This window comes from Phodopus roborovskii, unplaced genomic scaffold, assembly GCF_943737965.1.
Source record: "Phodopus roborovskii unplaced genomic scaffold, PHOROB, whole genome shotgun sequence".
Taxonomy (NCBI): Eukaryota; Metazoa; Chordata; class Mammalia; order Rodentia; family Cricetidae; genus Phodopus; species Phodopus roborovskii.
The window spans coordinates 3,945,885-3,958,872 of NW_026126575.1; the positions used below are offsets into that span (position 1 = coordinate 3,945,885).

Below are 12,988 nucleotides of genomic sequence, written 5' to 3' on the forward strand. Positions count from 1 at the left end.
CACTGACTCAGCGCAGTCATATCCAAGCACATTCACGTCTTTTTGTTCTTTATTTTATGTGTATGAGTATCTTGGCTGCTTGTATGTCCCTGCACCACATGTGTGCCAGAAAAAAGCATGAGATCCCCTAGAGCTGTGAGCCATCATGGTGGGTGCTTAGAATTGAAACCAAGTCCTTTTGACTGCTGAGCTATCTCCTACTCCCTTTCCTTTTTTTTTTTTTTTTTTTTTTTCCCTAAAATTAATTCTCCCTTACTGAAAAGGTGATGTAAAAGGAAACCCTACACATCACAGTAAATAAACACTCTGTTGGGCTTTCCAGAAAACCAGATACAAAAAAATGTTCTTTACCCAGGGCCCGTGCTTCTCACAGAGATGCTCAGAAGCGGGCAAACACTTAAGAGTGTTTAAAGAGGGGGCTCTGAAGGGGGTAGTAACTTAGCAAATAAACTTTTGATTAATATGTTTAAAATAAAGAAAGAAAAGCAATTCGAGGGCGGTTTGCAGGGCGGATGTAGGAGGAAGTAAGAAGCTAGTGTTTAACGGCTATGGAGTTTCAGTTTTACAAGACAGTTCTAGATGAACATCAGGGTGCTCTCATGTACTGAACTGAGCAATAATTAGGAGGCAAATTCTGTGTTTCTGTTGTTGTTGCTTTAAAATAAAAGGGGGAGCCAGGCAGTGGTGGCACACTCCTTTAATCCTGGCACTTGGGAAGGATAGACAGGCAGATCTCTGTGAGTTCGAGGCCAGCCAGGCCTATAGAGGGAGTTCCAGGACAGGTCCTAAAGCTACAGAGAAACCCTGTTTTGAAAAACCAATAAATAAAATAAAAGGGGTACTGGAGAGACACCTCAGTGGTTAAGAGCACTTACTGCTCTTGTAGAGGACCCAGGTACAGTTCCGAGCACCCACATGGTGACTCACAACTACCTTTAGCTCTAATTCCAGGAGATCTGACACTCCTGGCTTCCATGGACACTAAGCACACATGTGGTGAACATAAATATGTACAGGTAAACGCTCATGCACATATAAGAAATAAATCTTTAAAAACTTATCAACATACTGACTCAAGAAAACTAAGTAAGTCTAAAGGATCAAGAGTGGATTATGAGATGTTGGGGGTGTAGTTTGGTGGTACAGTACTTCCCTAGTGTGTGTATCATCCTGGGTTCTACTCCAGTACCACTAAATAAATCATAAGGGAGGGTGAGCTTTGAAAGGGTGACTCTTCATCACCACCATGGATGCATGAGAGCCACTAGCACATAATGTCACAGCTCTGTGGGTGCCACTGCCTTTAAGGGAGCTCCCCCCTTTCAGAACACAGACCAGAACCTGGGCAAGGGTCAGAGGAAACCAGAAACTCAGTAGAGGTTAGGCCAGCAAAGAATGATGGGAAAAAACGAGGGGGCAGTGAGAGAGGCAAAGAGGGATGAGAAGGTGGAACTAGTGGTCAATCCTCTGCACATCTGCAGCAATCACCCCTCATGAGTCTGCAGAGTAGAAGCTACCTCAGGGTCAGGCAAAACAGGGGAACCCCACAAGGGAAGTGGAAAAACCACCCAGTCTCCAGGTCAGCTCAAGTCAACAGACACTTTGCAGAACCTCGCTCCCACCGGTCTGGTAAAGTGAGCACACAAAGCCACCTCTTAGAGTACAGCCCCTCCAGAACCTCCTCAGCAGACAGCGCCGGGGTCTAGTGTGCTTGGTTCTTAGAAAAGCAAGGCCCCAGAGGCTCAGGCTCAATGCCTGACCTGGAAACCCTTTTCCTGTCCCCTAACCAAAGCCCACAAGGTCTCATATGACCTGAGCCTGCCAACCTCTCTAACCTCACCTACTGATACCCTTGTGAGAATCAGTTTTGTTTTTTTTTTAATCAAAGGTACTCAGCTAAACAAGGGTTCATACTCCCGAACAGCCTCCCTTCCCCTTTTTGCCAGTTAGCCAATGAGACTATAAAGTCAATTCCCACCAATGAGATGAAACACTCACCACCTATAAGATAAGCTATTTTGGTGAATGTGTTAGCCAGCTTCATTTGGGTTCTCACATGCCCTTTTTGCAAAAAAAGAAATGGCCTTGCAGAATTACTTTCACTTTGCTCATGTGTTTTCCAGTCACCCTAACCTCACCACATGGGAACCTCCCCTTCCAAACCACTCAGTCCCAGGCTGGACCCCTTGCAGTTTCTGTTCTCTCCAATGAGAATTTATTCAAGGCTCAGCTAGAGTCCAGGAAGTTGTTATCCAGAATACACAGCTCAGATTGCCGTCCATTTCTTCCACAGGCCATGTTCAAATGCTCCCACAGTCCAATTTTGAATTCCAGGAAGTCAGGACATCACCCACGCCTTTACTGTCTCCCCTTCTTAAGCAATGTCCAGTGCCTCCATGGGAAGTGACTGCCTAACCCAGAAGGAGCTCTGACTGGTCTGAGAATCCTTATTGCTAGTAGTTTGGGGAACAGAGACAGGAGGCACAGACCCCTACCATCACTCTCAGTAGCCTGAGTACTTTCTAGCAAAACTAGAGCTCTGTGGCTTTAACAATAAAAGAATTTCAGAACCAGTCTGTCTATGAAGGGGAGGTGGGGTTTGCCTTAGTTGGAATTTCTATTGCTGCGATAACTTGGAGAGGAAACGGTTTATTTCAGCTTATACTTCTAAGTACACAGTCCATCACTGAGAGAAGTCAGGTCAGGAACTCTAGCAGGAGCTGATGCAGAAGCCATAGAGTGATTGCTGCTTACTGGCTTGCTCTCATGGTTTGCTCAGCCTGCTTTCTTATAGCACCCAGGACAACCAGTTCATGAGTCCCACTGCCGACAGTGAACTGGACCCTCCTACATCCAACATCAATTGTAACACAGGCTTACCCACAGGCCAATCCAGTGGGGGTATTTTCTTTCTTGAGGTTTCCTCTTCCAAAATGACTCCAGCTTGTGTCAAGCTGACATAAAAACTACCCAGCACAGAGTTTATTACTGGCTTTTTAATCTTAAAAAAAAAAGCTATCTTTTCTATTTATTTTATGGGTATGAGTGTTTCACTTGTACGTGTGTATGTGTACTATGTGTTTACAGTGCTCTCAGAGACCAGAAGAAAGCATCTGATTCTCTGGAACTGGAGTTACACACAGTAGTGAGCCTCCATGACCACAGTGGTGGGCCTCTGGAAGAGCCATCTCTTCAGCCCCAAGATACTTTAATAAAGGCTTGAGCACAAAGTTAAGAGAGAAATGCTCAGAACGAAAAACAAAACATTCCCAAGAACATGGTCGTCATAAATAAGATATATCCTAGTGTGTGTTCCAATTCACCAAGGGACAGTCACCTTTCTTTGTCTTTACAATAATCACATATTTGGAGCTGGAGAAATAGGTCAGCAATTAGGAACACTTGTTGCTCTTGCAGAGGTCCTGGGTTTGGTTCTCAGAACCCACATGGCAGCTTATCTCTTACAATCCATCTAGTTCCAGATACACACACACATAAAATAAATAAACCTTAAGGAAGGAAGGAAGGATCATGTGTGAGTGTGTGGGTATCCTATTTTAATGGGACTTGCACACACATGTGCGCATGCACAGGCTTAGTCTCCCCTTGCCTTAAGTACAGTCCAATTCCAGATTCCCTAGACTTTACCTCACCCTTACTCTACTCCCCTGGCTTACTTACCCCACTTCCCAGCAGAGTACCTTCTTAATAAACCACAGAATTCAAAAGAAACCAGAAAGAGCCTGAATTTGGGTCAAAGCTGAACAACAAGGGTAAGATTTCCTTCTTTCTTTTTTCCTCTCAATTCTCCAAGGTTTTTTGTTGTTGCTGTTATTATGTTGTGGGCATCATTTAAAGGAACCAATAAAACAGCTTTGCAAATCACTTTCAATGCAAGATAGCTAAGCTAAATCATAACTTGTTCTATAGCAAGGCTGATTGGGTTCAAAACGAAAGACAAAGGATCCTGGCAAATTAGCAGGCCCAGGTCCCATTCAGTAGGCTAGAAAACCTTCTGCCTCAGCATCATTGTCAGTATGCTCTGTGAGTAAGCTGTCACCATTCCCTCTCATCATTCCCTCAATGATGGACCAGATGACCTCCTAGTTATGTGATGCAAATCAGGAAATAGGAATGGTAACCTTGAAGATACAGGTTCAAACATGCAGCAACTTCAGAGAACTTGGAGCTCAGTGGTGAATCTCAAGGATGAGGAATACCTCTAGGGCCTGGCATGGGTTAACTTTTTTTTTTTCATTCCAGAGACTTGAAATACTCCTGGATAAAGGAGCTATATCCTCCTGGGTGGAGGTAGCTGCAGGCATGAGTAAGTGACAGTATTCAGAATAACACTTCTGACTTCTGCTTGACTGGCAGACCATCTTCCTGTGAAGTAAAGTAGAAACTGCAACCAAACACCTTCAAAGACAGAGTCTGAGCAGTCAACCACACCTTAGGATGAAAGCAACCAGACACTAAACACCCCAGAAGGTACTTAGCGTGTCTCTGATGCATCCGAGGTTTTGAATACTTTTCCCAGTCCTCCTGAGTAAATAAAAGTGTGCCAAGATCCATCAGCAACCCTCAGGAGACCACAGTTGGGGGAAAAGAAAAAAAAAATGGTTGTTATTTTAGAAACAAAAGTATGACTACAGAATTTCACAGGAAGCAGTACACAAAACATGAGAGGGGATTCACTTAGAGCCAGCTATTACAAATAGCCAGCTTCCTCTTTCTTGCCCATTTATCAAGCAGACAACTTCAACAAGAAACTGAGCATGTATCCCTCTGAAGTATTAACAGCTGATCTTCCCGCTCAAAACAAGGCCCAAGAGAGGGATAAAGCGCCTCCTTGTGTATATATAAGGCACTCCTCACTCCAAAATTCAAAGGGCTGACTCTGCCTCTTCATACTTCAGAGGCCAATTTAGAGACGGTCTCATAATCCAGACTGATCTTAAACCGGTGATCCTCCTGCCTCAGCCTCTCCAATGCAGGGATTACAGGGATGTGATGCCACCCTTATGAGGCAGACTTAAAAAAAAAAAAAAGGTTTGAGAAGTACATGTGATAGTTCTGGGCATTATATAGCACAGACACAGACACAGACACACACACAGACACACACACACACACACACACACACATACACACACACGCTAGTTAAACCTTAGCCTAGAACTGTGGTTGCTCCTTATGCTGTGTGACCCTTTAATACTTCCATGTTGTGGCGACCCTCAACAATAAAATTATTTCGTTGCTACTTACTAATTTTGCTGTCATGAATTCTAATGCAAATATCTGATATACAGGATATTTGATGTGCTTGCTACCCAAATGGGTCGTGATCCACAGGTTGAGAACCTTGAGGCAGAAAGGAGGCTAGCAGCTAAGAGTTGCTTGAGGGATGGGGGGTGGGGGGGGACAGGTACTACCTGATTATCACTAGTCAAGGGTGCGACCTGGTCACGCCCAACTCAGCCTGCACCCAGCAACCAGAAGCTCTCTCCTCATCTGCCTAGCCACACGCGGTTATCACATCACCCTGCTAGGTCAGACCCTGGCTAGGTAAACAAGCAGACACCACTCCACCAGCATCTCATTCCCTTGCCTCACACTTCAGAGCTGGAAAACAGACCCCTGGGTCCTTTCATCCCAAACTTATGGCCTTCCCAAAGTGGCCCAACGGGTATGGTGTGTCACCCACACACGCCTCGCATTGGTCTCTACAGACCTGCTTCCCACATCAATCAGGCGCCAGGGTGAGTCCCCCCCCGCGCCCCCCCCCCGTCTCCCACAGACTTCAGAGCCCTGGATGTTCATGCTGGAGTTCCTCAGGGCCCTGTCAGCAGAGGACCGAGACCACGTGCGGCACTGCCCTCTGCAGCCCGCGATCCGAGCCTCCTCTTCCCGCGCAGTCCAGACACGAGTGGCCATGCGCAGGCGGCGAGCGCGCGCGCCGCGGGGTCACGCGGGGCCGACTGGAGCGAGCACGCCGCGCACCTGCGGCCCAGGCCCCCTCCCGCGCACCTGCCGCCTCCCGCCGGGGCCCGCGCGCCTCACCAGCGGTAGCAGCCCTCAGAAGCTTCCAGAGTGAAGTTCACGCGCGTGGCCCGCGTGAAGGGCAGCAGCACTTTGGGAATGTTGAGCTTGGCAGCCACAGCGGAGCCCACTGCCTGCAGCAACAGCAGCACCCAGAGCGCCGGCTGCACCCGCGAGGCCCGCGCCATCCTCCCGGCCTCGCTAGCGCCCCGGCGCGCGCTCCCGCGCCCTCCACCGGCGCGCTCTGGGCAGCAGGTGGCCGCGGGGGGCGGGGCGGGCGCAGTGGGGGCGGGGCATTCGGGAAAGAGAACGCGCGCTCCTACTGTGCCCCTAGAGCGCGCGGAGCCCTGCGCGCTTTATCAGCGCCGGGAGCCGGAGGCTCGTGGCCTCAGGCCGTCGCCACGCGTGCGCGCGTCACTGGTCGCCGGTGGCAGCCATTCGGCCGGCTCGCTCTCGTTCATACCGCCTTGTCTGGAGCCTCTGGTGGTGGAGCCAGGACATCGCACTGAGACAGGCGACCCAGAACATTGTGGATTGTCATGTGAAGTGTTCATTGACCCCCTCATCCCAGGCCACGCTTCAGCGGGAAGTCACCCACTGGAGCACCAACAGGCTCAAGGAGGTCTTGGGTTTCTCCAGGATCCGTCCATCAGCAGAGCAACACTGGGGACTTTCCAAGGCAGTCACCTCGAAGGTCAGTTAGGGCGCGCAACAGTGCCGTGATATTAAGCACAGCAACCTGAATTCAGCTGCAAGAGGAGCCTAAATTCATCCGGAACTGGATAGAGCAGCGGGACTTGAAGGAAAAGTGACAGGCTGATGACACGAACAAGGACGCCACGCCGAGCTGAATTTTGTCTGGCTGAGGAAGCCTTCTGGAAAAGGAAGCCTCTGGAATGAACGCTAGCGTCTCCCTAGGTTTCTGAGAAGCCACGATCCCTGGTTTGTACTAGTTAGTTTTTTGCTTTGGTTTGTTTGCTGTTTCTTTGTTTTGGGTTTTTGTTTTGTTTTCGTTTGTTTGTTTACTTGTTTGGTCACCTTGACAAAAACTAGTGTCTTCTGGGAAAAGGAACCTCATTTAAGAAAATGGCCCATCACCTTGGTGTGTGGGCATGTTTATTGGCCATTTTCTTGATTAATGATTGAGGTGGGAGGGCCCATCTCACTGTGGGCGTGCCACATCTGAGAAGGGAGTGTTAGGAAGTAGGCTGAGGAAGCCAAAAGGAGCAAACCAATTTAGTTGCTTTCCTCCTTGACCTGTTTGAGTGTCTGCTTCTGCTTCCCACAATAATGGACTGTGGTTGGAATAGATAAGCCAAATAAGCCCTTTCCTTCCCAAGTTGCCTTTGGCTATGGTCTTCTTGCCCGTGGAACTTTTGGATGGAAGGAAGGGTGGGTGTTCGGAAGGCACCCTCAGGGCCTGAGGACCCTGAACGAGAAATGTGGAAACAAAGAAGTGTGGAGAAGTCTGCCCTGGGTGTCCATGCAAAGTTTCCCTGGGTGTTCTTGATCATGCTTTGTTGTTTTTAGTCTCCCTGTGCTGGGGAATCACACACAGAGCTTCTCCTTTAGAGCAGTTACTGGATTTAGGTGGCTAAAATTAGAGGCTCAAAAGAATTCATAGTGAAAGGTCCGTTTTTCCATCATCCAGTCCAGTGCCCCACTGTCTTGCACACAGAATACGTTAGTAAGTTTGAGAGTGCCTGGACCCCATACCAGACTGGTAAATAAAATACATATAAAGGGGCCTGGTGGGGCACAAGGGAGCTTTTTTTCATCTTTGGGCCATTAGGTTCACAGGGCCTAGTGGTTCCAGCTCTCTGGTTATTAAGAAATCATCAGATAGATGGATGGATGGATAGATAGATAGATAGATAGATAGATAGATAGATAGATAGATAGATAGACAGTTTAAAATGTAATTAGCCCTCATAATCTCATAGGGAGTGGTGTTATTAGATGTGGCTTTGTTGGTCTGATTGGAAGAAGTATGTCACTATGGGGGCAGGCTTTGAGGTTTCCTATGCTCAGGATATCAACCAGTACCTCAGTCAACCCTCTGTTGCCTGCAAGATGTAGGACTCTCAGGTACTACTCCAGCACCACATGCCTGCCTGCATGCTGCCATGCTTCTCACCATGACGATAATGGACTGAACCTCTGAAACTGTAAGCCAGCCCCAATGAAATATGTTCCTTATAAGAGTTACTACGGCCATGGTGTGTCTTCACAGCAATAGAAACCCTAAGACAGACACAAAGACAGACTGATAGTTGCATTTATTTATTTATTCATTCATTCATTTCTCTGTTTGTGTCTATCTGCCATGTAAGGCATGTAGAGGACAGAGGACAGCTGTGGGAGCCAATTCTCACCTTCCACCATGTGGGTCCTGGGGATGGAATTCAGGTCATCATGCTTGATGGTAAGGGCTCTCACCCACTAAGCCATCTCCAGGACCCCAGTGATGGCAACACATTTTAAAAGATATGTTTATTCCAGAGAAATGAACATTGATGTTCATACAACCCTGTGGGTAAAATGGTGAGCCCAAACTGAAAACAGCGCAGAAGGCCTTCGATGAATGAGAACACTGTGGCATGCTTATAATATAAAATCAATGTGTCATTGACATGTGTAACAACTACAGTGACTCTCCAGAAAACAGTACTGGGTGAAAAAAATGTTAAGGTGATTGGGACTGGAGAGATAGCTTAGAAGTTACAAGCATTTGTTCTTACAGAGAACCCAGATTTAGTTCCCATCACCCACATGACAATTCACAACTGTGTGTAACTCCAGTGCCAGGGGATCCAGCAACTTCTTCTGTCACAGCAAGTGTGTGAAGGTCAGTGATCCATTTGCAAGAGTCAAGTGTCTCATTCTACTGTGTGGGACCTGGGAATGGAGCTGATGTTATGAGGCCTGGCAGCAAGTGCCAGACTCACTGAGCCATCTTGCTGACCCTCTCATACAGTATTCTTGAAATGACAAAGTGCAGGAAGAATAAACAGAGGAGTGATGATTGCCAGTGTGGAGTGACATGGCTGTTTTGGGGGTGATGGGAACGTTAGGTATCTTGATCTCACTCAGGACAACTCCCTGGTTTTAAAAGATACTACAGTTGGAGAAACATGTAAAGTACATGAGAACATGAGACTTCTCTACTATTTCTTAAAACTCAGCATGAAGCAACAGAGAGGGAGGAAGGGAAACTGTAGTTTAACCTGGGCCTGTGGATCCTACCCATGATCCCAGGATTGTGATTTCTAGTGTGGGCCACATATAAAAACCCTGTTATGCAAGCAGTAAAGCCAGTGAGCATACTTGCTGACTATATGTTCCTCAGGTAACGAGGATATTTTCCTAGCTCAAAACAACCAGTGACTATCAGTAAATATTTAATAATTTATCTTTCACATTGTACGCCCCCCCCTTCCCAGAGTTTTGGTCATTTACAAATCCAGTAAGGAGTGCTGCCTGGTGCCCATAGATGAAGGGCTTTGCTGCCTTTTATGTCTCTGCTCCCTCCCACTGCTTTTCTCCCCTGGCTGTTAATGCTTCATGTGAGAAGGTCTCAGAAGACACTCTAAGCAGCTCCTGTGGCCCCCAGCACAAATGCCCAGAGACAAGAGAAAAACAGCTTGTGTGAGGACACTTTGTCAACCTGATAAATAAAATAAGAAAATATTTCCTGCAACTTGTAATCCGGTTCCTCCCAAACTTCTGTCATTTCTTTAACACCCTAAAATAAATTTTTTGTACAATATCTGAGTACCACCTGCACTGTTATTTCCCACTTGTCTTTGAATCAAAGTGTTTACATCTATTTGTTTAAGCAGCGGGCTTTGCTGCCTCTCTAAATAGAAAACCAGAACCTGCTGCCAAAATAGAAGCAGCCATGAAATAAATAGAGGAAACAAAGGATGCCCTGATATCAAGATCGTGATTCCTATAGGAGCTCAGAGCCAAGACCTGCCCTAGGCCTTCACATGGAGGATGCCACGCCAGGGTCAAGGGGCCATGGCGCCAGGCTGGGTCTTTGTCTAGGGCACTGAAGGACTGGGAGGAAAAGTCTCACAGAGCTAACTTTTTCCTGCAGAATGTTGTCATATCAGAGAGTACCCACCAACTTTTTATAACAATTCAGTGCTTTTGAAAAATCATTTTATAGTGGAGTCACAACTGGGGACCTTAAGCTTCATGACTGCCCAGTGCTGTGGCACCTACCTCAACCCTGGGTCAACCCCACTCCCCCAACAGTGACTTCCCTGTTTTGATACAGGGGATGAAGACAGTGGCCACCCTATCCAGACTTCACTGTGAGTCTAACAGACTCGGGCCCCTTCTGTATAAACTACTATTGCTGTCACACCTCAAAAATTAACAGCAAAACATTGGTCATAAAATGTAACTATAGAGCTAGGCATGACAGTGTACACCTTCAACTCCAGCAGTTTGGAGAGAGAGGCAGAAAGATTCCTGTGAGTTCAAGGCCAGGCAGTGTTTCATAGGTAGTCTGTGTCAAGTAAATAAATATACATCTAGAGGTCCAGAGAGATGACTCAGCAGGTAGATACCTGCTCCCAATCCTGACAGCCTGAGTTCAACCTCCAGGACCCATGAGATGAAAAGAGAAAACAGACTCCTACAGTTAACTTCTGACCTCCACCTAAGTAGTAGCATGTGTACTATACATGTACACATGCAAATTAGATAGAAATGTAAACACTTTAAAATATACACATAGAACTCAAATATTCAGCTATCTCATAAATCCTCTTTATTTAAAAATATGATTTATTTTTAAAAGTCAGGATTGTGCCAGATATTGCAGTACATGTCTATAATACCAGCATTTAGGAGGCTGGGACAGGAGGATTGCTGTGAGTTTGAGGCCAGTCTAGAACACACAATCAATGCTAGAATAACCAGGGGCACATAGCAAGACCCTGTATATAAAATAAATAAATAAATGAAATAAACAAGTAAAGAATTGGCAGTGTGTGTTTGTAGCCTGTAGTCCCACCTACTCAGGGAACAAGAGGGGTGTTGCAAATATTCCTCTTTGGCCAAGTACATTTAGAGCTCTGCATGCAGAAGATAATGGCAGCACTTAATTAGGAAAGTGCTCTCTCATTGCTGCCTAGACTTGCTCTGCTGGAGGATCCATCTTCCCCACTGCATTTACTCACTGAAAGTTGTTTTACCTGAGTGGTAAAACATCCCCCTCTGCCAAGATGAATGAACCTGGCACCAAATGGAGTCCAGGAAATGTCCTGGGCTATCTGTTTGTTCTTTGGCAGGTCTAGACTTAGGAGAACTTAGTAGAAAGTATTCCACCAGGGAGGAAGAGGTACAAGACATGGGATCCCAATGTGAAATGTCTCTCTCTTCTCTGTCTCTGTCTGTCTCTCTCCCTTCCTCCCTTTGTCTCTCTGATTATCCCTCCCTCCCTATCTGTGTCTGTCTCTGTCTCTGTCTCTGTGTGTGTCTGCCTGTCTGTCTCTCTGTCTCCCTCCCTCACCCCCCCTGTATCTATCTGTCTTTCTCTGTCTCTCTGTATGTGTGTCTGTCTGTCTGTCTCTCTGTCTCCCTCCCTTCCTCCATCCCTTCCCCTCTCTGTATCTGTATGTCTGTCTCTATCTCTCTCTGTCCTTGTGTGTGTGTTATCTGTCTGTCTCTCTCCCTCCCCCCTCTGTCTCTCTCTCACACTGTGTGTGTGTGTGTGTGTGTGTGTGTGTGTGTGTGTGTGTGTGTGTCTTACTCTGTCTCTCTCTGTGTCTCTGTCTTGGTCTCTCTTTCTCTCCCATGCAGGGCTGCAGCTGGCATCCAGGACTTATAGGAATGAAGGTGACAAGATCTTGACTCTGAGCACAGCTGAGTTAAAGCCCTTCCTTTGTTTTGTGAACTGAAGCTTCCAGGAAGAAGCCTTGTTTTCACACTGAAGCCTTCTGCAAGGCCCATGAACTGAATAAAACTTCAGTGATTGTGGAGAGGTTAAAATGTTGCTGGTAGTGCAACTAATTATTACTTATCTTGGCTAAAGCCATTGGTTTGCCCACCTCTGTGTCAGACTTAACCACCTGTGACTAACAGACAGAAACTTCTAGGGAAGTATGAGCTTAACAAAATCGTAGTTTGCAACAACCAGAGGCTTTAGCATCCAAGACCTATAGTAGAGGTCTCGCCACTTTGCTGTAACCAGCTACCTAATGTCTCTGCCAATATATTTTAAAAGTGTCTTGGTTTAATGATTTCATGTTGGAATGTGGAATTTGGGGTGACCTAAATCTGTGATCTGGTGACAGCACTCATATTTAGCTCCCGAATAAAACATCTCTAATTCCCCTTTGAGGCAAGAGTTACATTTCTGAGTCAACAGAACTTTGGCAACTTTCATCATGCCAAAAAGTGCCATATTTTCAGAGCCCTTCTCTCTGAATCCCAATAGCAGGGAGCTTAAAAAAAAAAAAAAAAAAAAAAAGACAATGGCTGTGTAAACAGTTTCTACAAGGGGGGAATAGGGGGATCCAAATGGCTCCTGCCCAGAAGAGCTCTTGTTCTCATCCTTGCCAGGAAACATAGAAAAACATCAACTCTAGGCAAAGATCAGGGACAGAGAATAATCTCACATGCTAACAGAAGAGTAAAGTGGCCCTGCCAGTTTGGAGAGCTTTTTGTTGTACATGTCTGCAAGCCTTTACTGAAAATATCTGAGACAGATGTGTGTCCTTATTTATTTAGTTTAAAAAACAACGGTGTAGTGCTATTTTTACATCTCTATTCCCAATGGCATCTTTCTGCTGTCAGCACGTTGGCCTTGACATGGTAAAAGTAAAGGGCTAGTGAGAGAAAAGTTGTTCCTTCTGGTTAAGTAGATGAAATCTCTGGCCTGGATGGGGATCTAATATTACAAGCTACCCAAACCATACACACATTAATC

At 46.3% G+C, this 12,988-nt stretch overlaps 1 protein-coding gene across 1 annotated transcript in view; it reads right to left on the reverse strand.

The window, feature by feature from the left end:
• Nucleotides 1-6,304, reverse strand: part of Nup210 (nucleoporin 210) — a 96,238-nt gene extending 89,934 nt beyond the window's left edge. The window contains exon 1 of the mRNA XM_051203437.1: nt 6,064-6,304. Within this exon, the coding sequence (XP_051059394.1) occupies nt 6,064-6,230 (167 nt within the window). The 5' untranslated portion in view covers nt 6,231-6,304. The remainder of the gene's footprint in view (nt 1-6,063) is intronic.
• Between the last annotated feature and the right edge of the window lie 6,684 nt (nt 6,305-12,988).